At 38.1% G+C, this 20,083-nt stretch overlaps 4 protein-coding genes across 8 annotated transcripts; 1 reads left to right on the top strand and 3 right to left on the bottom strand.

The window, feature by feature from the left end:
• Positions 1-988: 988 nt before the first annotated feature.
• On the bottom strand, positions 989-2,983 carry LOC103341487 (uncharacterized). The gene is made up of 4 exons (XM_008245011.3): positions 2,721-2,983; positions 2,165-2,357; positions 1,988-2,051; positions 989-1,786 (listed from the first exon to the last, which is right to left on the bottom strand). Exons 2-4 carry the CDS (start codon positions 2,320-2,322, stop codon positions 1,475-1,477), a joined length of 534 nt encoding a protein of 177 aa, XP_008243233.2. The 5' UTR covers positions 2,323-2,357; positions 2,721-2,983; the 3' UTR covers positions 989-1,474.
• Positions 2,984-4,300: 1,317 nt separating this feature from the next.
• On the bottom strand, positions 4,301-6,111 carry LOC103341488 (uncharacterized). The gene is made up of 4 exons (XM_008245013.3): positions 5,877-6,111; positions 5,427-5,618; positions 5,269-5,332; positions 4,301-5,090 (listed from the first exon to the last, which is right to left on the bottom strand). Exons 2-4 carry the CDS (start codon positions 5,582-5,584, stop codon positions 4,779-4,781), a joined length of 534 nt encoding a protein of 177 aa, XP_008243235.1. The 5' UTR covers positions 5,585-5,618; positions 5,877-6,111; the 3' UTR covers positions 4,301-4,778.
• Positions 6,112-8,603: 2,492 nt separating this feature from the next.
• RPL15 (ribosomal protein L15) lies at positions 8,604-10,631 on the bottom strand. The gene is made up of 4 exons (XM_008245014.3): positions 10,478-10,631; positions 10,057-10,402; positions 9,795-9,946; positions 8,604-8,999 (listed from the first exon to the last, which is right to left on the bottom strand). The coding sequence occupies exons 1-4, from the start codon at positions 10,541-10,543 to the stop codon at positions 8,775-8,777; spliced, it is 789 nt and encodes a 262-aa protein (XP_008243236.2). The 5' UTR covers positions 10,544-10,631; the 3' UTR covers positions 8,604-8,774.
• Positions 10,632-12,619: 1,988 nt separating this feature from the next.
• Positions 12,620-15,262, top strand: LOC103341647 (zinc finger protein JAGGED). 5 transcript variants are annotated; one of them, XM_089044750.1, is made up of 5 exons: positions 12,620-12,888; positions 13,085-13,179; positions 13,590-13,721; positions 14,054-14,141; positions 14,250-15,262. In XM_089044750.1, coding segments are annotated over exons 1-5 (885 nt in total). In that variant the 5' UTR covers positions 12,620-12,886; the 3' UTR covers positions 14,818-15,262. The 5 variants fall into 5 exon arrangements, with proteins under 5 accessions (XP_088900876.1, XP_088900875.1, XP_088900878.1 ...); XM_089044749.1 differs by having other exon boundaries at positions 12,624-12,888; positions 13,584-13,721; XM_089044752.1 differs by having other exon boundaries at positions 12,625-12,888; positions 13,085-13,149.
• The last annotated feature ends 4,821 nt before the right edge of the window (positions 15,263-20,083 follow it).

Here is a 20,083-nt window from a genome sequence, read left to right as displayed (position 1 = left end):
TCATGTAGAGTTCATATGCATAACTTTATTATATTGGTCCATTGATATTTTTCTATTGGGGTTGAGACTGGATTGGATCTGATGACAGATTCTCGGGTTTCCAACCAATAGAGCACCCCGTCGATATTTTATCTTCTCCAATGTCTTTCAGTCAATAGTAAAAGTTATCTGCAATCCCATACGACAAGGGCGATATGGGGAATCAAGAACAAACAAGCCAAAGCTTGATGCACATGTCACATTCAGGAACACACACAAAATTAAACTTATTTATGAATATGAATCTTCAAAAATGTTTAAAAGATACACAATTTTGTTTGACTCGTCAAATTTTGATTATTTTATATTCGTCTGCCTGCCTGCCTGCCTGCTTAATAACTGGACATCACGCAGCTTATTGGGGAGCAGTGTGGGTTCCACTTTCACGACCCAACCTCTTTCTTAAGCCAACAAGAAAGGAAAAAGCCCAAAGTCCATTTCTTAAGCTCACGTTCAACCAATGCCACAACATATCGACATGCTGCTTCTTAAAAATATCCCAGCAAGAAAGATGCTGCTCCAATTAAAGCCTCAATCGGCTTCAACTAGGCTTTCGAAAACCAGGTCCATTGACCCAAAAACCAAAAGCAGGTCCACGGGTCCACTCTCTGCAGCTTCAGCCACAGGATTAAAAAGGGGGAAGCTTGGCATATACAGATGCTCACCATTTCGAATAAAAGTGAGATCATACGATGAAAAAGCCCTTTGAGGGTGCTTTTTAGAAAAGCACGTATGACCCATTCCAGTGATTCAAACGCATTCGTCCACAAACCAAAATGAAATCATACAGCTACTGAATCCTGAACAAGGATAAAGGCAGAAAAGCTTTGGCAAAGCACAATGTGGCGTGATGCTTAGGCAAAGTGCGTGCATCACTCATCATGAACCTCTTCGGGTTTCAACAGATCAAGAATCAGAAAAAGCAAAGCAACCGATGGAAAGCAGAAGATAACTAAAACACAGATGGTATATTTACACGGTAAATGGCTGTTCTCCGATCGACTCAACAGCAACTTTAATTTGTACAGATTCCCTTGATAAGCCGCTCATTGAAACTCAAAAACACCTAAATCGAAACAAAATGAAATTTTTTCCACCATGGACTCTTTTTACTTTTTACAATACAAGAGGGTGGTGGTGGTAGATCAAAGACAGACTCTGTTCTTAACCTAATGGCCACCCCCTCATAAACGCTTTTAAACATGACCTATGGACCCCTTTCATTATTTGGTTAACATCGCATTTACTTACATGACACCGACACATTTCATTTACACAAATCCCTCAAACATATCTACACAAGGCAGAAGGATATACTTCCTTCACTCTCCGAGAATTTCAAAATTTCCTCTCAATGCTATCCAAGTATTGTGGTTGACTATAGCAAACTTAAGCTCAATCTTTCCTATGTACCTTCATCGATTGAATTGGGCTTCTATGCCAGGGTAGGGATGCTGCAATTTCTCCTATCCCTATCCAGGCAATCAAACCCCTCGACCCTCACTGCTGGTTTGCTCCCAAAATTGGCCCGAACAAAGCCTCCTTTCCTAGTGGATGAAGGAGGAGACGAGGATAGACCAGACGGGGCGGGTATTGGTGACAGTGGTGCGAATGGGGTGAGTTTCTCATTCCCAAATCGAGCGTCCTGAATTAATGGGTTAGCTACTCTGCTGGGCGGCGACCCGCTATAAAATGGGTGCTGCGAGGCCATTTCTGTACACGAAAATTGTTCAACGCCGAAAGATCCCTTCACAAAATCCAATACGAACAAATTTCAGAAAACCATACCTATTGATTCTTTTCAAGGCACATAACTAACAATGAATTTCTAGATAAACTTTCTCTAGAGTGGTCGCAACTACAATTGATTACGGCACCTATCTGACCTTAATTTTTCTATGATGATTATTTAATTGTAGATCCAGAACGTATATATAAAGGAGAGTACCTTTGTGAGGAGGTTGTCCAAAATATCAGACCCTGCCTTTGGATCACAGAGCTCAGCTTGGTGGCTGCAATTTAATTAATAAATAGTTAAAAGCCGAATAAGAGAATTTCACAACTTGAAACCCTAAACCTAAATAATAAAATAAGAAGAAATTTATATAAAAAATTGCAAACTTACCCAAATTGCCATCTGAAAGATCTGACGGGCTCGTGAGGGCTGGCGTTTAGAAGGCCAAAACGGCGAGGTTTGGGACAAACGACGGAGTCTCTTGAATAAGTCCTCATGTCTTCGCAAGCTGAGAGCGCGTTGCCTTGCTGTATCGCACAGTGATTCATTTTTGCTCCCCGCTGTCGAAAGGACGACGTAAAACCTGGTCAACCAAGTAATCAACGAAATTAAAACTTGAAGGAATTTTATCTGTATAGATCCCACAAAAAACGTGCATAGTAGATGTCAACTGAACAGATCTGATCTGAAAGAGCCAGCCAATAAATCAGACAAAGAAGTTCGTAACTGAGAATGATTTAAACTTTGTTCAAAAAATTTGAGGTCGCAGATCTAGAAAACTTGCATCCTTTACGAACAAACAAACATAACGAAGAGATTCGGAAGCACCAGATCCACATACAGAAAATTGAAATTACCTAAGCGTTTGATTGAACCTATAAGAAGCCGAGAAGAAAATAGAAAAAAAAAAAAAAAACAGAGACAGAAGGGGTGAAGTATTAAATACCTTAAGTTTGAGTGTGGAAGTTAGCTGCTTAACTCGTCTCTGTGTTGTTATTAACAGAGAATTGAGAAAGAATGGGAGGGGAAGGAATTTGGTTTAGATAGGAAAGGAAGAGGAAAGGAAAGAAGGTTGACAAAGGTTGGTCTCCACCCAATTTATAGAGCCACCGGCGAAAAAGAAAAAGGGAAGCAAACAAATTAATAAAAGTTTTGAAGAGAGAGAAGAGATTTGGCAAATGGGCTTGGTGCAAACATAACAGGCTAACAGCACAGCACAGCTAGAGAGAGAAAAGTCAAGTGAAGGTGAGAGGCGTGTGGGGCATACAGAGGCGGAGCCTCTAAAATGTACCAAGTTAAAAAAATATACAAATAAACTACAAGATGTAGTGTGGTTGACAAATTATCACTTTCAATTGGCGAGCTACATAATGCTTCAACAGCAGGAGTTTGAAACTCATTGAAAATACTTTATGGCCAGAAACAAACCGAACTCGTGATTAATTCCACTACACCTCATTGTATTTAGAAATACGTACATACCATACACAATGTTGAAACACGATTAGGCTTTAAATGTCTTTTTTGCTTACACCTGTATTGCTTTTAGGAAGTGCCTCTGCTGGGAAATACCAATTTTCCACATCGAAACTATAAGGAAAATTACACTTGAAACCCCCTAGGTACTGTATAGTCTTTTTACAACTCAAACTTTCCACTTTCAAAGATTATGGAAACATCTGTAAAGATAACAAGTATATTTTCCTCTGTTCGGAAAGTCGAAGGGAGTTTTTTCTTTTCCTGCGTTTCAAATTTAAACTAATGTGAATTGATGAGTTTGGCAATAAATTGCTTAAACGGTTATGTGCTTCAATCGAACCTTATTGACAGAAATAGCAAATAAATTGCGAATTGTAGCAAGCTCTTTTCATGATCATGACCTATGATGTGTATTTCAAAGGGTGCATCATCAATATGAATCCGTACAAGCATCACCAACAACCATATTCACACTTAAGTGTGAATTTGTTGATCAAAACTGCTACAACCATACTCACACTTAAGTGTGAATTTGTTGATCAAAACTGCTACAACCATACGTGTGAATTTGTTGATCTAACCGCTACAACCATGTTTGCATGCAAGCGTGAATTTGTACAGTAGAAAAATCATTATTCGAAACCATTTAACTTCGTCGAGTTGGTGAAACTAAACCTAGGGAGGGTCCTGCACCTCGTCTAAAACTCGCAATCCTTTTTTTTTCCACAAACAAAACATTCTAATAAGCCCAATCAAACTCATTTAAGCTTAACCTACATTATTAATATACTATTCGGAAACCAGGTCCACTGCCCTGCAGCTTCAACAACGTAAAAGAAAGTCCGCAACACCAGATAGATGCTCCTCATTCCGAATAAAGGTTTGAACAAAAGCAGATCACAGAGATCAACGATCCTCTAAGGCTCTGCTTTAAAAAAGCACGCACCATGGATTCCAAAATGGTTCAAAGTTCAAACAGGAGTGTCCACAATTTGGCGTCATGCGTAAGCAATGCGGGTAGCAGAAGATAAAAGAATAGGCAGCATATGAACTGAAACACAAGTGGCATACATACACTTTAAATGACAGTTTAGATCGACTCAACAGCAACTTCAATTTGTACAGATTCGCTTCAAAAGCCGCTCATTGAAACTCCAAAACACCTCAAATGGAAACGGAATGAAAATTTTCCAACAATAGACTCTTACTTTTTACAACCCAAGAGGTGGTGTGGTACAATTACAGAGACAAGACTCTATTCTCAACCAAATCCCGCCCCCTCTCGTAACCTCTCCTAAACATGATCTATTATTTGGTTAACATCTCATTTACTTACACATGACACTGAACACATTTCATTTACACAAATCCCTCAAACATATTTACACACAAGGCAGAAGGATCTCCATAGTTCGCGCTGGTCGAAAATTTCAAAATTTCCTCTCATGCTATCAAGTATCGTGGCTGTCGATAGAAAACTTTAACTAAAGCTTTTCCTATTTACCTTCATTGATTGAATTAGGCTCTATGCCAGGGTAGGGATGCTGCAATTACGTCGATCCCTGTCCAGGCAATCAAACCCCTCCACCCTCACTGCTGGTTTGCTCCCAAAACTGGCCCGAACAAAGCTTCCTTTCCTTGCAGAAGTTGTTGGAGACGATGATAGGCCCGACGGGTGAGGGGTTGGTGACAGTGGCGAGGATGGGGTGAGCTTCTCATCCCCAAATCGGGCGTCCTGAATTAATGGGTTAGCTACTCTGCTCGGCGGCGACCCGCTGAAAAATGGGTGCGGCGAGGCTATTTCTGTACATGAAAACTGTTCAACACCAAAAGAACCCTGCACAAAATCCAACATGAACAAAATGATTAAGAACCATATGCTAAACATCTCACAATTGATTCTTGGGTAGAAACATAACCAGGGTTGAATTTCTGAATGGACCATAAATTCCAATATAGTACGTATTCTGAGCTTAATTTAGTACGATAACTGCAAATCAGGAAATGTTACGTACCTTGGTGAGGAGGTTGTCCAAAATATCAGACCCTGCTTTTGAATCATAGAGCTCCGCTTGGTGGCTGAAAATCAATTAAATAAAGAATTAAAACGGATATAAGAAAATTGGATAATTTGAAATCTTAAACAAAAAAAGGTAAAATTACGAATCCTTACCCGAGCTGCCATCTGAGAGATCTGACGGGATCGTGATGAGTGGCGTTGAGGAGGCCAAAACGGCGAGGTTTGGGACAAACGACTGAGTCTCTTGAACAAGTCCGCATCTCTTCGCAAGCTGAGAGGGCGTTCCCTTGCTGAATCGCACAGTGATTCATTCTTTTTCCACGCTTTGAGACGACAACGTAAAACCTGTTGAAACAAATCACTATTTATTACAAATTATCATTTTAATTTTGAACTCAGGGAGTCATTTCGGCAATAGATCTAAAACGTGCGTATTAGGTGTGAACTGAACAGATCTGATCTGATCTGATATGATCTGATATTACGGCCAGTCAATTGAACAGATAGGAACAGAATTTGGAAATAGCCAAGGTTTTAACAGAAACTAAAAGGAAAACAAAAACAGAAAATAAGCAAACGAAAGAAGAAAAAGGCGAGGCATACCTTTAAGTTTGAGTGTAGAGCTTAGCTGCTAGGCTTCTTCTGTAGAGAAATCTATATATATTGCTACAGAGTTTTCATAGTAGAAGGAAAACGGAAACAAAATTAGGCGAGAGGTAGGAGGAGAGACAGGAAAGGAAAGGGAAGGGAAGAAGGTTAATAAAGGAAGGCTTCCACCAGATTTATAGAGAAAAAAGAGAGCCAACAAAGAATCATAAAAAAGTGAAGTGAAAATAATGAAATCAGAAAATTGGAGAGAGAAAAGAGGCTTGGGTATTGGGCAACAGGCTAACAGGCTAACAGGCCAACAGGCTAACAGGTTAACAGCACAGCTAGAGAGAGAGAGGGAGAGAGAGAGTAGAAAAGGAAAAAGTTGAGGGGCCTGGGGTGTGCCAGAGGAGAGCGAAGACCGACAGAGGCTCCCACAGTTTCTCTGATTTGAGATTTTTTTTTAAAAATTATTCAACGTGTGTTTAAATAGTGATAATTATTTTATTTTATTAAAATATCTTTCTTGGGGTTATCAAGTTGTTATGAAATGGGAAATGGGTAATATTTTAGTGCTTCACGCAGGCGGTGCTTCCCGCGAGAACTCACATCGATTTCGGCACCAAACCCGTTGAAATCAACTTTACTATTTGCCGTTTTCTTTAACTTTACTTCCTGCAACCCCCACGTGTCACGTGCATCCACCATTTAAGTTGATTTTTTTGTTGTTGTAAAAAGTGATGCTTCGTTCATGTTCATACACGAAAATAAATTCCTTTTCGCCATCCATGCCAACAAAATAGAACTAAAAACTTGACGTCCAAAGTCCAATAAATAAAAAAACCTCTGCAAGATATTTCATTTTTATTTAAGAATTAAGATAACGTTATGGAGCCAAAATGTAAACTAATTTTTCCAACTTTGATTTTTCTAACAAACACGATAAGGTGACATGTGTATGTATTTCCAATCTTGGTTAAGACAAAGTGGTGATGGGCATCATTGCCTAACTTTTTTCTGCCACAGCAATTGGGCGGTAAAATATCCCCCAAGATCCTTCCCGCCATAAATATCCCCATTCCAACTGCGGTGATACCAGAGATTTTTTATTAATTTTTATAATAAAAAAAGGGACAACGAATGGTGTGCAGCTTGAATCAAATTTTCAGGGTATAGACTTTGAGCTGCAATTGCTGCGTTTTGTCACAAGATTCCAATCTGGGCCGCGTTTTGAATGGATGGGCTGGTCCACTTTTAATAAGAAATTTACACATCAATTGTGATTTGATCCAATTACATTATTAAAAGCCTAACAATTACAGTCGTGGGTGACGCGTATCCATTTTGGGAACGAAACGACACAGTTGGGCACGTTTAACACGAATGAGATTCTCTTGTAGTGTTGTGCGAGGAGGTGGAGCAAATTGAGTTGACAACTAGCAAAAACATATTACCGAGACTACCTTGGACCCGCTATCAATTTCCTAAGATTTTGATGGCGACGCGTTTTGATCTCAGGGACCGGAAAATCAATCCTCCCACCACTTCACTGTCATTGGGAGGGCTAGCTAGCTGTAACAATAATCATTTCGTCTTTCAATGAAAGCTCCCCAAACTTACGCACATGTAAATTATTGACATGCTTTTTATTTGTTGTAAATAAATTCATGCTGTCATGTTCCGTCTAAAAACATGTTACATTGATGACATTTAAAATTCCGGTTTACAAGTTTGGCTGTTGTCCTTTGTATTTTTCCAAAACACAAAATTGTAGCAAGTTGTGCGTGGGATCGGGCAGCATTTAATTTGCAGGTTGGTTAGCTGTCCATTTCTTATCCTCCATGACATGGGATGGGCAACGACGCAGCACTCTCTGGACTTTCCATTTTCAGGTACGGCCGAGAGACACAGTTTGCTTGATCAACGCGATCGGCCCCAAATAGATTAACATCGTTATCATAGCATGAAGTATAAAGAAAACACTAACAAGTAATGATCAAACTCACATTCGACCTAACCTAACAGCAAACATGTTATGTTGACAGTTGATCTTCACATTATAATTTTTAATTAAATCTTTCCTAAATAGATCGAGCAAGTTAGCTGAAGCTGATTTGACTCGAAAGTAAAGGCTTCACATTTTATGTAAAAAAGCAAAATATTGGTGTGTATGACAGCCATGATTTCACATGCTGTGTCTAAGCAAATGACTTCAAATCTAAACTTTAGCGGGCATGACCATCATTTTGGCTTTGGTCCCTGCCCCTGCTTTTTGGACGAAAATTCCAAATCATTGCACAAATTGGCGGAAAATTGCGTGCCTCCTCAACGCCAGTTCTCATCATCATTCACCAAAACCAGACATTGACGTACATTCCCGTCCCATTGTTGACTTTAATGTCAAAATTGCCGGAAAGGAGCAAATGAAATTTGATGTTGAACATTTCTTAGATTCCTAGTTAAGAATGTCAACAATTTGGACGCTTCCAAATTGAGATGCAATGCAAGAGACCTATACATCGCAACGTCACAACACAACCAATGCCACAAAATATAGATAAGTCAATTGAAATATGTTTTAAATCAGTGGCAATTTCCCCCTAACGAAGGAATAATACAAGGCTAACTGTAAAAATAGGATCTCCACATCGCATCTAGATGTGTGTTACTTTCCTAGGGCAGGTTAAATGAGCTAGAAACACTTAACTATAACCAAAATCGACGGTTGGGGAAGGAAGGAGATTGAAAACATTACTTCTCACATTAATATATGAAACAATTGCCAGAAGTTAGTCTATTATACCAAAAAAAGGTAAAGTGATAATAACAGGAAAGAAGATTAATATGCCTCCAAAAATATGTTACCATGTACTTCTTCACATACAGTGTCATTAATGGTGGCTATGAAGTTGTCTAAGCAGGTGCTGATTCAGCAGCGGCAGCAGCAGCAGCTCTTTTCTTGGCGAAGTATTCATCAGCACGTGCAAGGTTCTTAGCAACTGATGGCTTTACCCACTTCTTCCGACCAGGCAATACAGTGAGGTTACAGCCAGCAGCCTCAAGTTTCTCCTTAGCTGCTGCTGAAAAGGCACGAGCCTTTATATCCAGCTTCACACTGAGCTCCCCATCACCAAGAATCTAGAAAGAAAGAAAAAAAGAGCCTCAAGTTCTAGTATTAAAATATGCTTAATGAGCAGTGCACACTGATAACTGCCTAAATCCGTATGTAGGTGCAATCCCCTCGTCAAACTTGGCAATTATTGGGCCATATCAAGCTTGAAGTGGCCCTAATACGTCTACTACATTTTTATTATTCAATATTATTTTTTTCCACAAAAGCCTCAATCTATAGTTCAGACATGTCAATTGTGAAGGAGGTATTACAGCTGCTGAATAAGGTGCAATTTATAAAATTCAGGAACAAAAGTAATATATTATCAATGGCATAAAAGCTGGATCATATATGTGGATTGGCCAAGTTTTGGCCAGAATGCATCACACTTTCGCATTCTTTAACCACAAGGATCAGAAAATCAAGGAAATTAAGTTTGTGTTTTTATAAGTAACAATGAAGTCAAATTTAAGAAGAAAGAATGAATTGTCGAAAAACGCACAGACTGCTTAGTTATTTCAATTAAAAGAGGCTTGTTCATGCTGAAAGTTATATACTATCAGATATGCAACGATCGTTAAAAATATATATCCAAACTAGGAGTTTTCGGTTAGAGATGATCTCTGTAGTCTACTGTATATGGTTTTAAGGCTTGCGGTTCAATTCAGCTTCGATTGGTAAAACAGAGATATAGAGGCCATACTTTAAAGCAGCATATCACGAATGATATTTGAGTAATTGAATGTTATGACAAAATGCTGGAACATCAATCTGACCTTAACCACCACAACATGTATAAAATAGACAAATTAAGCATTTACCTTCAAAGGGAGTTTCCTTTCTCTTCCTGATGGGTTGATCAAACCCCTGTCCTTCAAAGTTTGTAATGACACTTCTTCTCCTTCTTGAAACCCTGCTGCTTCTATGTCCTTCAAGTTCACAGGGACATACTTAGGCAAACCCGCCTGCATACCTTGTACAAAAACAAAAAACAAACAGCAAAACAATTACTTTGAGTATGTCACTGAAGCATATTGGCATACACTTGGCATGCATTTGCATATAAAGACAAGGTAATTATACCTCCGGCAATTCCCTTGAGTTTGGGAATTCGACGATAAAGCGGCATCTGACCGCCTTCAAAGCCCTTGCGCACCCCGGGTCCGGATCGAGACTTCTGGCCTCGCATACCGAACCCGCAGCTATTCCCTTGCCCAGCTGCTATACCTCTTCCCTTTCTCTTACCCTTCTTTCTGGACCCGGGTTGTGGGCCCAAGTTATCCAGCCTGAACCGCACATTGGTAACCGGAGCCCCGACTCCGGTCGACGCTGCCTTGTTCACAACCACTAGCCGCCTTCTTTCTGTAGTGCTAGTCGCCTTGAGGGACGGAATGCAACATAGTTTTTGTCCCAAGTTTCTCACATTTCCCTGTAAACATTGACATTATTATCAGCTCAGTTAGCAATTCTCACAATTACAGAGAGAGGGAGAGAGAAAGAGTACCTTGAAAGATGAAGAAGGGAGACTGAGAGGTGGGGTTGGAGGAAGAAAGAGCAGAGACGCTGCCATGGATAACAGAGAGTGGAGTCAACACTAGCAGTGTGTTGCACAAACAGATAGGATAAGCTTTTGTTTTTCCTTTTTCTTTCTTTTCAACTTTTTTGGGCCTAATTCTAACAACTAAATAATGTTCTGGATATTTTCCTTTTTGGGCTTGAATTATCTAATGGGCCTGGAGGCAATTTCATTTCGACTTCCACAGTTGTGGCAAAAACACATCAACCCAACGCACGAGTTTTACATGGGAAAGGTAGAACTAAATTTGGAAAATCACATTATTAATTCAAGTAATTACTTACACAAATGTGGCACTAACTTTTTTGGAAAAAAAATTATTCCCTTCCTTTATTTTTGTGCCAAGGTTTTATCCCCACTTGCTTTCTCTTGTAATTAATTTGGTATTTGATAGTGCAATATTGTTTGTGGGGGAAAAAAAAAAAAAAAGGCAAACAAGGATGACATTGATTAATGAATGGCGATGAGAAATAAAGAAGCAGGACTCAGAATAAGTTTGATGCATGTGCTTTCCTCAGAATAAGTTTGACTGGACTGGAAATGATGATGGTGGATAGGAATTTCCATTGGATTGTTAGAAAAAGGAACCTTGCTTGCTAAAATACAAAATGGAAGAGGATGTTTGATGTTTTGGCAGACTGGACTGAAATGGACCACTCTCTTAGGTAATTATGGACACAAATTTTTTCTGTATTTGGGTGCACGGCCGATGCATGCTTGCATGGCCTGACTTTGCAAATTTGTATTACCAATCCAAATGATCCATGCCCTCAAGTCGAGCCCTATAACTAGTGTGGTCCATTAATCACCTGAATATATATATATACTTATTATATATTGATTCGGTTCATTTGAATGTGAATCTGGCTCTTGACAAGAGTACTAGGTAGCTAGCACAATCATAATCTGCGTTAAGGGTTTCATAATAAAAACTAGATCAACTATAACATGTTTAGCATTTTGCTAGAGAGTATGCAAATTCGGAGCCTGTAAATGCGCACTTTAAATTTGCAAGAGGTTAATGAGTCAAGGTCTATCTTATATTGAGCTCATTAATGATCCATCTTAGTATATTGCCAGAGGCGGGAGTTTTACTTTATATGATCATATATTAAGACATATAATTTTTCATTCGAGAAATGTCACGTGATGTTACTAATTTACCTGTTATAATATGGTGAACGACGTAGTTGATATGTCATGATCGTATTGATAAATAGATACACGTGTAAGTAATTATTTTTGTTCAATTTTATCAATGAATTTGACTATAGCTAGATCATTTGCTATTTATGCTAGTTGAGCTCAGTGAACTCATAACAAAACATCCCACCCTATAAAACCCATAACAGCCATACCACAACTAGCCTCTATATAGTGGTCAATTCAATTGGTGGTTATGGTTTTTGTCCAAATTCACTTCCTTTATTACAAAAGAAAAACTGTATAAGTACATCCCTAGCTAGTCTGGTTGAGTTTCCCGATTTCTTGAAAATGACCATGATCAAGCAAACTAGATACTTGTAAAGAATAAAACAACATATCGGTGGGGTTGAGCCCATCCCTACTTAGTTCATGAAAATACTAACAATCAGACATATTGAAAGTAACACTTCCATGATCCCCCATGGCAGTACAATGCTATAAATACATACACAGGAGGGGGTGTTTTGATTACCTGCATGTGGACCATAATCTCTATCCTGTTCTTCATCTTAGCTTCACAGCACTATGATTACACTAGAAGATATGTATGCACAGGATCTAGCCTGGCTTGATTATACGATCTCTTCTGAATCGTAATAATAATAATAATAATAATAATAATACAAAATATATAAATATGTACACAAACAATAAACCAAAGGAATTATACTTAAGAGCACGCGCGCAGCTTTGATTAAGGAAAAACTTAAGCCACGTCCCTCTCATTACCTCTACTCCCAAGTCTCAACCAAACCAAATGACACTTTGATCACATACCTAAAACCAAAGCCCTCTCTCTTCCTCCCCCACAGTACCTCTCCTCTTTTTAAAGTCACGAGACCCAGTACTGTCCCCAGCTTTGTTGTTTCAATTTTTTTAATTTATTGAGAGATGAGTCCAAAGGGGTTTGGCAGAGAAACTGATAGAGAACTTTCAAAGCTCTTTTTCTTCCACCATCACTCAACTAGCCTCTATATTGCAGTCTCAAACTGAAAGTCTTATAATTTTCTAAAAGCTTTAGTTCTCTCTCTATCTTCCCATCTGAGAGAGAGAGAGAGAGAGAGAGAGTGAGAGATAGAATACTTCGCCCTCACATTCACATTTTTATTTCTGTCTTTCTCTGTCGGTACCATGTAGGTCTTTCCCCCCATCCCACCTTTCTCACCTGCTAATTGCTTCTCCCTTTTCTCTACCCCATCTCCTTCTCCTTCTCCTGCCCTTATTCTTCATCCAATACTCTTTTTCTTCCTAACCCACCAGTTACTGTTTCATATATGTACTACCTCTGTGGCTTTTAGCGTTGTATTTATCTCTTGTTTTGATTTGCAGGCGACCTGATGAGGGCAACCCTTTAGACCTCAACAACTTGCCTGATGATCATTTCAGTAGAGATGGTAAACAAGTTGTCGAGGACAGCTCCTCTGGTACTTTTCAAATTTCTGATTACTACTACTACCGCCAAACCCAAACGGATCAACAATATCAAAACCCCCATGTATCTTTTGAAAAGGGCTCACATTTCTTGTTTTCCTTTCTTTTTTCTTTAATTTCTCCTTTTCAATCTTTTTATTTTCTTTAAAAACAGATGAAAAGCTGTTCTTTGCTTTAAAGATCAATTGACAAAAACATATATTTCAAATAAAAAAGGTTAACTTAAATGGGGTATGAAGAAGATTGTGGATTTAAATTACTCTACTTTTTCCGTCTTAAAATGTGTTCATGATGATTTGGGTAATTAATTAATTTAGATAGGGCTGAGGTAGCTGGTAGGGGTTAGTTTAGTTTAGTTTAGTCTTATCGAAGTTGCTTTTATTGTCTGGGTTTTTAGTTGCAGGCTACAGAAAAAAGAAAAGCGGCGCAAAAGATGGAAAAGACGAGTGTGGGAAGGTCTACGAGTGTAGGTTTTGTTCCCTCAAGTTCTGCAAATCTCAGGCCCTTGGGGGACACATGAATCGCCATCGTCAAGGCAAGTCAATTTCATTTCTTTAATTATTTACACAAACTAAAACTAGTTGCCTTTATTTTTTTAAACATTATATTTGTGAAATTAATATTAAAAAAACACACAATTGGGGGCACTGGTTGTCTCATCAATGATTTAGCCATGAAGCGTCTTGGTCATTTCAAATAAGTCGAGGAAAAGGAAGTCGTGATTTGATTTGATCATTTGTGTTTCGTTTGTTGAAATTCTTGCTGGATCAATTAAAGGTCATGTACTTTTATATTTGATATTATATTTATATATGCTGTGTGATTTGATTTGATTTAATTTGTGTGTTGGGTCGGAATGGTCACCAGAAAGGGAGACAGAAACACTCAACAAGGCTCGTCAGCTAGTCTTCAGTAACGATAACCTAGCTGCCCCTCCTCCTCCTCCTCACCTAGGGTATATATGCTTAATTTCTCTTCCATTTATAAATTGCACTTTCTTTTCTTCTTTATGGTAATAAACAAATTGAATTATTACATTAATAATTGTTGTTTGATTTTGTAGATGCTGCCATCCAATTACACCGGCAGGATATCATCATCCGGCAGCTGCAGGCAACAACATTGGCGGTGACCCAACATTAACTCTCAGATTCCCAGCAAGAATGTTTTCTGGCTCTTCGTCAAGTGCCCTCGTACCACCACCGCCTCCGCCGGGGGTGCCACAGCCGGGTGTTCAACCGCCTCAACAACCATATTTGTACTCCTCTCCTTCGCGGCCCATGTCCTTCCCTGCTTCCCATTACCCTCACCATCAACACTCGGTCAATGATTATTATGTTGGACATGTTCTTAGCAGCACTAGTAGTAGTAGCAGCCCCTCACAGTATGGTCATGGTCACCCAAATGTGAACTATGGAGCATCACCACCGGAGCCCGCCAACTACACTTGCATTGGTGCACCTGTGGGACCCGGAGGAGGAGGAGGTGGTGGTGGAGGTGGAGGTGGTGGTAGAGACGGGTCACTGCACATGAACCAGGAGGAGGGATTGAATTGGAGCAGGAGCTATGCAGGGACACAGCAGCGTTTGGATCCTCCTCCTTCGATCAATCGATTTCAACCTGGCTTCTAATATTAAAAACAAATTATTATTATTATTATTATTTTGTTTTTGTTTCTTCTGAGAGATAGTCTTGAAGTATTATTATTAGGGTCTCTGCCTCGACACGCCACCCACAATGGACAGAGAGAAAGAGAGAGACTTAACAAGCTGACAAATGGGGTCATGAGAGGAAGGAGATGAGAGAGGTTTTTTGGTATTTTCTACTGGGCCAGCTTTTAAGCTCATCGACACCATCAGCAAGTTTGGCTTCAAGTTGTGGGGTTGGGGGGGCTTTCAACTTGGAAATCTGAAGAGGGGTGTCTTTTGTATGTGTGTATCACTTCTACTACCAAGTCTGAAAAGGGGAACTAGAAAGACCTTGTGGGACAAGAAGTTAGATATGAACTGAAAGTTCTCAACCCCTTTTTGCATTTCTAGTTCGTTTTGCATGCCAATCAATTTTTCCTTTTCTTTTTCTCGCTTTTTTCTATTTGCTTCCATTTGCCTTTTCCTATAGCATTTAATTATGCGACCTCAGCGTTTTGACCAGAGGAAAAGGGAGAGTTTCACCCTCCTTTTTTTTTTTGGATGAAATAAAGTTTAGGTGGAAGGGAGGCTACCCAGTCCTAGAGCCAGGATAGAGGGAGTCTTAGTTCGTTTTTGGTTTTACAAATTACTCACCAAAAGAGATTGTCGCCCTCCTTCTCTTTCTCTCTAAGTCTCAATTAGGATCTTCTGGTTTCTGGGTCATATATGGTCGCACCATGCTTTATGACCTGTTGAGAACTCGCAATCCCATCAAACTTTTTACTGCGACTTCTCTCACCCAGAATCAATCAAATTTGTTGTCTGTAAGAGTTGCGCAAACTATACCCTTCCAAACTCCAAAGCATCTCCGGATCCCCACCAATATTACTCAGAGCCACAATGATAAGAGTAATTACTTTCCCTCTTCATCTAATTACTAATTAGTAGTTGTTTCTCTTTAATTAAAACAATGATAAGAGTTATAATAAGTACTACAAGAACAGCTCACCTTCTAAAATGAAAACCTTAATTACATGTCTTTTCTCATTAGGTGTGGATTCAGTTGACAATTTTTCCTACTATATCATTTATCTATTAATGCATCCTATGGGATGAATAATGTGAAATTCATTGTACATGTTTATATCATGCGCATATCCATACTTAATATATTTGCATGAATTAATAATGATGTAGATTTGAGAATGCATATACTTCCAAACATTCACTTATATGTTGAGATAGAAGGAACTTACTTGTTTGTCTATTTAGGTACAAGTGCATTTACTTCCAAACGACAAACAAAGAATTACAAAGTGATGAAATTTTTCACCAAATAAAAATTACCAATTACCATACGAGGGTAGGGGGGGTAGGTGTGTTTCTCATTTTCTGTGAAGAAAAAAAAATGGGGAGAAGGCTTTGGCCTTTTCTACTGGTTTTCTTTTCTATTGGTTGTATTTGTCTAATTCCGATCGAACGTTGGCACTCTGATACATATGGACTCATGAACTTGAATCCAATTAAATAATGGTAGCGTGGTGGTGGGTTCCCTATTAAGCGTCTCTTAAATTCGGGAGACTTAACAAGGTGATTAGGACACTTTATTGCAGGCTATGGCCATGAGGCTTAACAGAGCAACCTATTTTTCGGCCAATTGCTGGGCTTGAATATTGAAGGCGATTAGGAGTTCAGGTGCTTAAAAGTGCAACTTGAAGTGACCGAAGATTGGTAGGGAGGTGGGGCAACAGGAGCTACACAAGAGACAGAGATACTTGAAGAAGAAAGCAGCCCTAACCCTAGCTAGTAGCCCTAACACGTACAGGCTAAACCTGCAAACATATAAATCATAGGTTAAGCTGGACTGCAACATCTACGCCGCTGCTTGTTTGCAGATAAGAGATCAGTATGTTAACTACTGGAACTACATATCTGAAGGCCCATACTGGGTTCTGCTAGCTAGTGCTTAACCTGATTTGGTTACAAGCTAAAACCTAGCTGGACCCACAAGCACATATGTATAACTCAAGATCCTTCAACTTATTTTATTTTATTAGCTAGTTTGAAGAAAAGAGGACAAGTGTTTGGAACTTTGGATCCTAACTAGCTGCATATTCAGTAGATGATGATACATGAATTTGGTGATTGTTGTAATCAGATCTAGCCATATCTTAACAGGCATGTAATTGGTGATTGAACTAATTAAGATATTAATTATGATAATTACTTAAGGTTTAATTGGATGAGCTGCCTTCATCGTCTTGTTGGCGTTTCCTGTTTAAACGTTTGGTAAGTATAAGTATACGTATAAATACTTAACCACCTCAAAATATTAATGTTCACTTTGCAGAGCAAATCACAAACTAGGTCAGACTGGATGTTCGAGCATTGAATAAGTGATGACTCAAGAGCGACTGGCCCACCATAAATATGTCAAATAAAGATATGAAGCTAAGAAACATTTGATTAATTGATGCGTTTCTTTCGTTGAAGTCCGTTTTTGTTTTAATAATTAATTCACTGACAACTAACTGCTGTATTTGCAGCTATCTATAGCAGCAGCAGTATATTAAAAAAGGACAAAGGATAAACAGAACAAAGCTATATGGATCTTTATTATTACCAAGAAAAAAAAAACATAAAATTCTCAAGGAAAATAAATTAGTTAAAATAACTTTCTAGTAATTAATCTCATTGATTATTTTCACTGTTTACTGAATTTGCACTCATCTATATTTCCTCTTTATATATGAATGAACTTGTGCTGTTTAAATAATAGAATTAAGTTAATATACTCTCTCTTTCTCATATGCGCGATCTCGGGACCGCAAGACATGAGATAAATAATGAAGAAAAGTACGACACTGTATCTGTATGTATAGGTTGACAAAGATTGGGGCTTAGAGAGAGAGAGAGAGAGAGGGATGGATCCTGGATAATTAAGTAGAGTCGGGAGAGAGATAGAAATAGAAGATTTGATATATGAGAGGTCGAGGGTGCATGTATAAACTTCAAATAGCCTAAACAAAAGTAGACGGCGAGTTAGCTATAGACTCAGCTTAGTTCACCCATATTTCTAATAGTAAATTTGCTTTACACCCTTCAAATTCAACTTGCCTTACCTGCAACCCTTCATTTTATATTTCAACGTGTAATGGGGTGGTGTTTTAATTTTTGATTCCCCAATTTATTGTGGTGATTCCCTCTAAAATTGTTGTCTGCAATTAATTATCCGTTTCATTATTAAAATTTATTAATACAAATGTGTTGGCCAAAAAGGGCCTTTTTCCTTATATTGCCTTTTTGAAATTTTGTTCCATTATCTTTCCCGGATAATAATCTACCTATTTTGGAACTTGGATTTCATTTATTGTACCTAGTTTTTTCATGGATAATAATCTACATATTATTTTTTATTGTACCTATTTTTTTCATAGATAATAATTAACCTATTATCTTTTATGAGTAATAATTTATCTATTATTTTATCCTATGAGTCATATGATGTAATATATGTAGGCATGAAAATGTTAACGTACATAATATCATCTAATTAAAGTACTTTTTTTTTTGCATTGTACTTATTAGAATATATATATATATATAATTGGAGGGTGTATGTTTGAACTAATTTGATTGTAGGCCATTATTACAGGAGTGTAAACATAAATGTACAATGAGAGGTATTATTTATTTGCATAAAATTAGGGGATAAAAAATGGTCAGTCACCAAATAAAGATCTAGTGGCATGATTTGTTAATAAATTAACTTACATAGACATATTGTCATCCAATTTTACTTAAGCGTTGTGTTTTAGTGGGTTATTGTCTATGATTTTTGAGTTACAAGGATAGCATGACCCTATTTCCAATCAACTTATATTAACCTAATAATCTAGCATATCTTTTAGGAGTTTTATAGTTAATTATTTGGGATTCAGTTAATGAACTGACCTCCCTCTCTCTGCAGTGCGTTTGCGTGTGATCAGTTCTGTGTGCACTGTAGCACTGTGAGATGGGAAAAGAAGAAAGACAAACTAGCTAGGTCTTGTTCTCTTTCGGGTACGAAAATAGTTTAGCTCACAATGCCTCATTTAATGGCTTCTATCAATAATTGCAAAAAGAATTGACCTTCAGTTAATAGTATTCTGCCTTCTATGAAAACTAGCTAGGTATACCTAGGCAACCCAATTGGACCGCTGGAAATTTCTTTTGTTTTTTGGTGCCTCAAAGATTCTAAAACCTAATGGCCAAAATAAAAAAGAGAGAGAGAGAGAGAGAGAGAGAGAGAGAGATCCTACAACAACCCTAGTTATATGTATATAATTTCCATGACAAAAGTTGCATTACCCACGTTATATATTTTGCCACATCATATTTGAAGCTTCGTTCAGAAAAGAGAAAGAACAAAACCATATATAAAAGCTTCTAATAATAATCTTCATGGTTGACTAATTTATTTTCCTTTTTTTTTCATAGGTCATATTTGACTAATTTTAAAGTAAAAACGAAACAAATTCTTAATTGACATTGTAAATATTTCCACAAAATTAGAATTACACTGTAACAAGTTCGTATCAAACAGTTTTGTACTTTAATTTTTGAGATGAGACAAATGCCAAACAGCTTCAATTTGATTTGACTAGTTACAAAGATAATCGTATTTATATTGTTTAGCTCAAAAGATGTGTAATGCATTAAAAGCAACGGCTCTGATGATGATAGTATCTGAAGTGGATTTGTAGTGTATTAATTTGAAAATAGCACCACTATAGGAAGCCTAAGATGATTCTAATTATAGTCCACGCAGAGCTAAATAGAGCCAACGGCAACCGGGGAACTGCCCTTGTTTGGTTACTTTACAAATATATATCAAACAAAAAACACGGCCACCACTTAGTCCACAACAGTAATTAAGTACCATGCGTATAGGCTTAGGGCCCTGGCTAGTAGGAAAGTTGCATGTGTTGTTGTGTTATTTCAGATTTTAAATTTTATATATATATAAAAGTTTTTTTTTTTGGTCAAGTATATATATATATATATATATATATATAAGATAGATAGATATAAAAGAGATGATGAAGCAGCAGCAGCTAGGGTAGCAGTAGGTGAGTCTGAAGGGAAGGGAGCGACCAATGGAAAATATGGGATTTAAAAACGAAATTCAAGACGAAAACGACCCTTCATTTCAACAATATCAATGTGGGTTGTTGGTGTAGATCACGCGGTTGGGGGAAGAGCACCTCTTATGGGATGTTATGATTCA

The sequence above is a fragment of the Prunus mume genome, linkage group LG2 (assembly GCF_029339155.1).
Source record: "Prunus mume cultivar Tortuosa linkage group LG2, ASM2933915v1, whole genome shotgun sequence".
Taxonomy (NCBI): domain Eukaryota; kingdom Viridiplantae; phylum Streptophyta; class Magnoliopsida; order Rosales; family Rosaceae; genus Prunus; species Prunus mume.
Note: the sequence above shows the minus strand (reverse complement) of the source record. Positions and strands in the feature narration are given on the sequence as shown.

What these genes read in the sequence shown, in the direction of transcription:
- LOC103341488 (XM_008245013.3), bottom strand. Translation starts at nt 5,584, where the DNA reads ATGAATCACTGTGCGATTCAGCAAGGGAACGCCCTCTCAGCTTGCGAA. An exon ending in TCTCTCAGATGGCAGCTCGG is followed by an intron (nt 5,333 to 5,426) that starts GTAAGGATTCGT and finishes ATTGATTTTCAG; the next exon opens with CCACCAAGCGGAGCTCTATG. An exon ending in TGGACAACCTCCTCACCAAG is followed by an intron (nt 5,091 to 5,268) that starts GTACGTAACATT and finishes GATTTTGTGCAG; the next exon opens with GGTTCTTTTGGTGTTGAACA.
- RPL15 (XM_008245014.3), bottom strand. Translation starts at nt 10,543, where the DNA reads ATGGCAGCGTCTCTGCTCTTTCTTCCTCCAACCCCACCTCTCAGTCTC. An exon ending in TCCCTTCTTCATCTTTCAAG is followed by an intron (nt 10,403 to 10,477) that starts GTACTCTTTCTC and finishes CAATGTTTACAG; the next exon opens with GGAAATGTGAGAAACTTGGG. An exon ending in AAAGGAAACTCCCTTTGAAG is followed by an intron (nt 9,000 to 9,794) that starts GTAAATGCTTAA and finishes CTTTCTTTCTAG; the next exon opens with ATTCTTGGTGATGGGGAGCT.
- LOC103341647 (XM_089044749.1), top strand. An exon ending in TGTCGAGGACAGCTCCTCTG is followed by an intron (nt 13,180 to 13,583) that starts GTACTTTTCAAA and finishes CTGGGTTTTTAG; the next exon opens with TTGCAGGCTACAGAAAAAAG. An exon ending in CATGAATCGCCATCGTCAAG is followed by an intron (nt 13,722 to 14,053) that starts GCAAGTCAATTT and finishes AATGGTCACCAG; the next exon opens with AAAGGGAGACAGAAACACTC.
- LOC103341487 (XM_008245011.3), bottom strand. Translation starts at nt 2,322, where the DNA reads ATGAATCACTGTGCGATACAGCAAGGCAACGCGCTCTCAGCTTGCGAA. An exon ending in TCTTTCAGATGGCAATTTGG is followed by an intron (nt 2,052 to 2,164) that starts GTAAGTTTGCAA and finishes ATTAAATTGCAG; the next exon opens with CCACCAAGCTGAGCTCTGTG. An exon ending in TGGACAACCTCCTCACAAAG is followed by an intron (nt 1,787 to 1,987) that starts GTACTCTCCTTT and finishes GATTTTGTGAAG; the next exon opens with GGATCTTTCGGCGTTGAACA.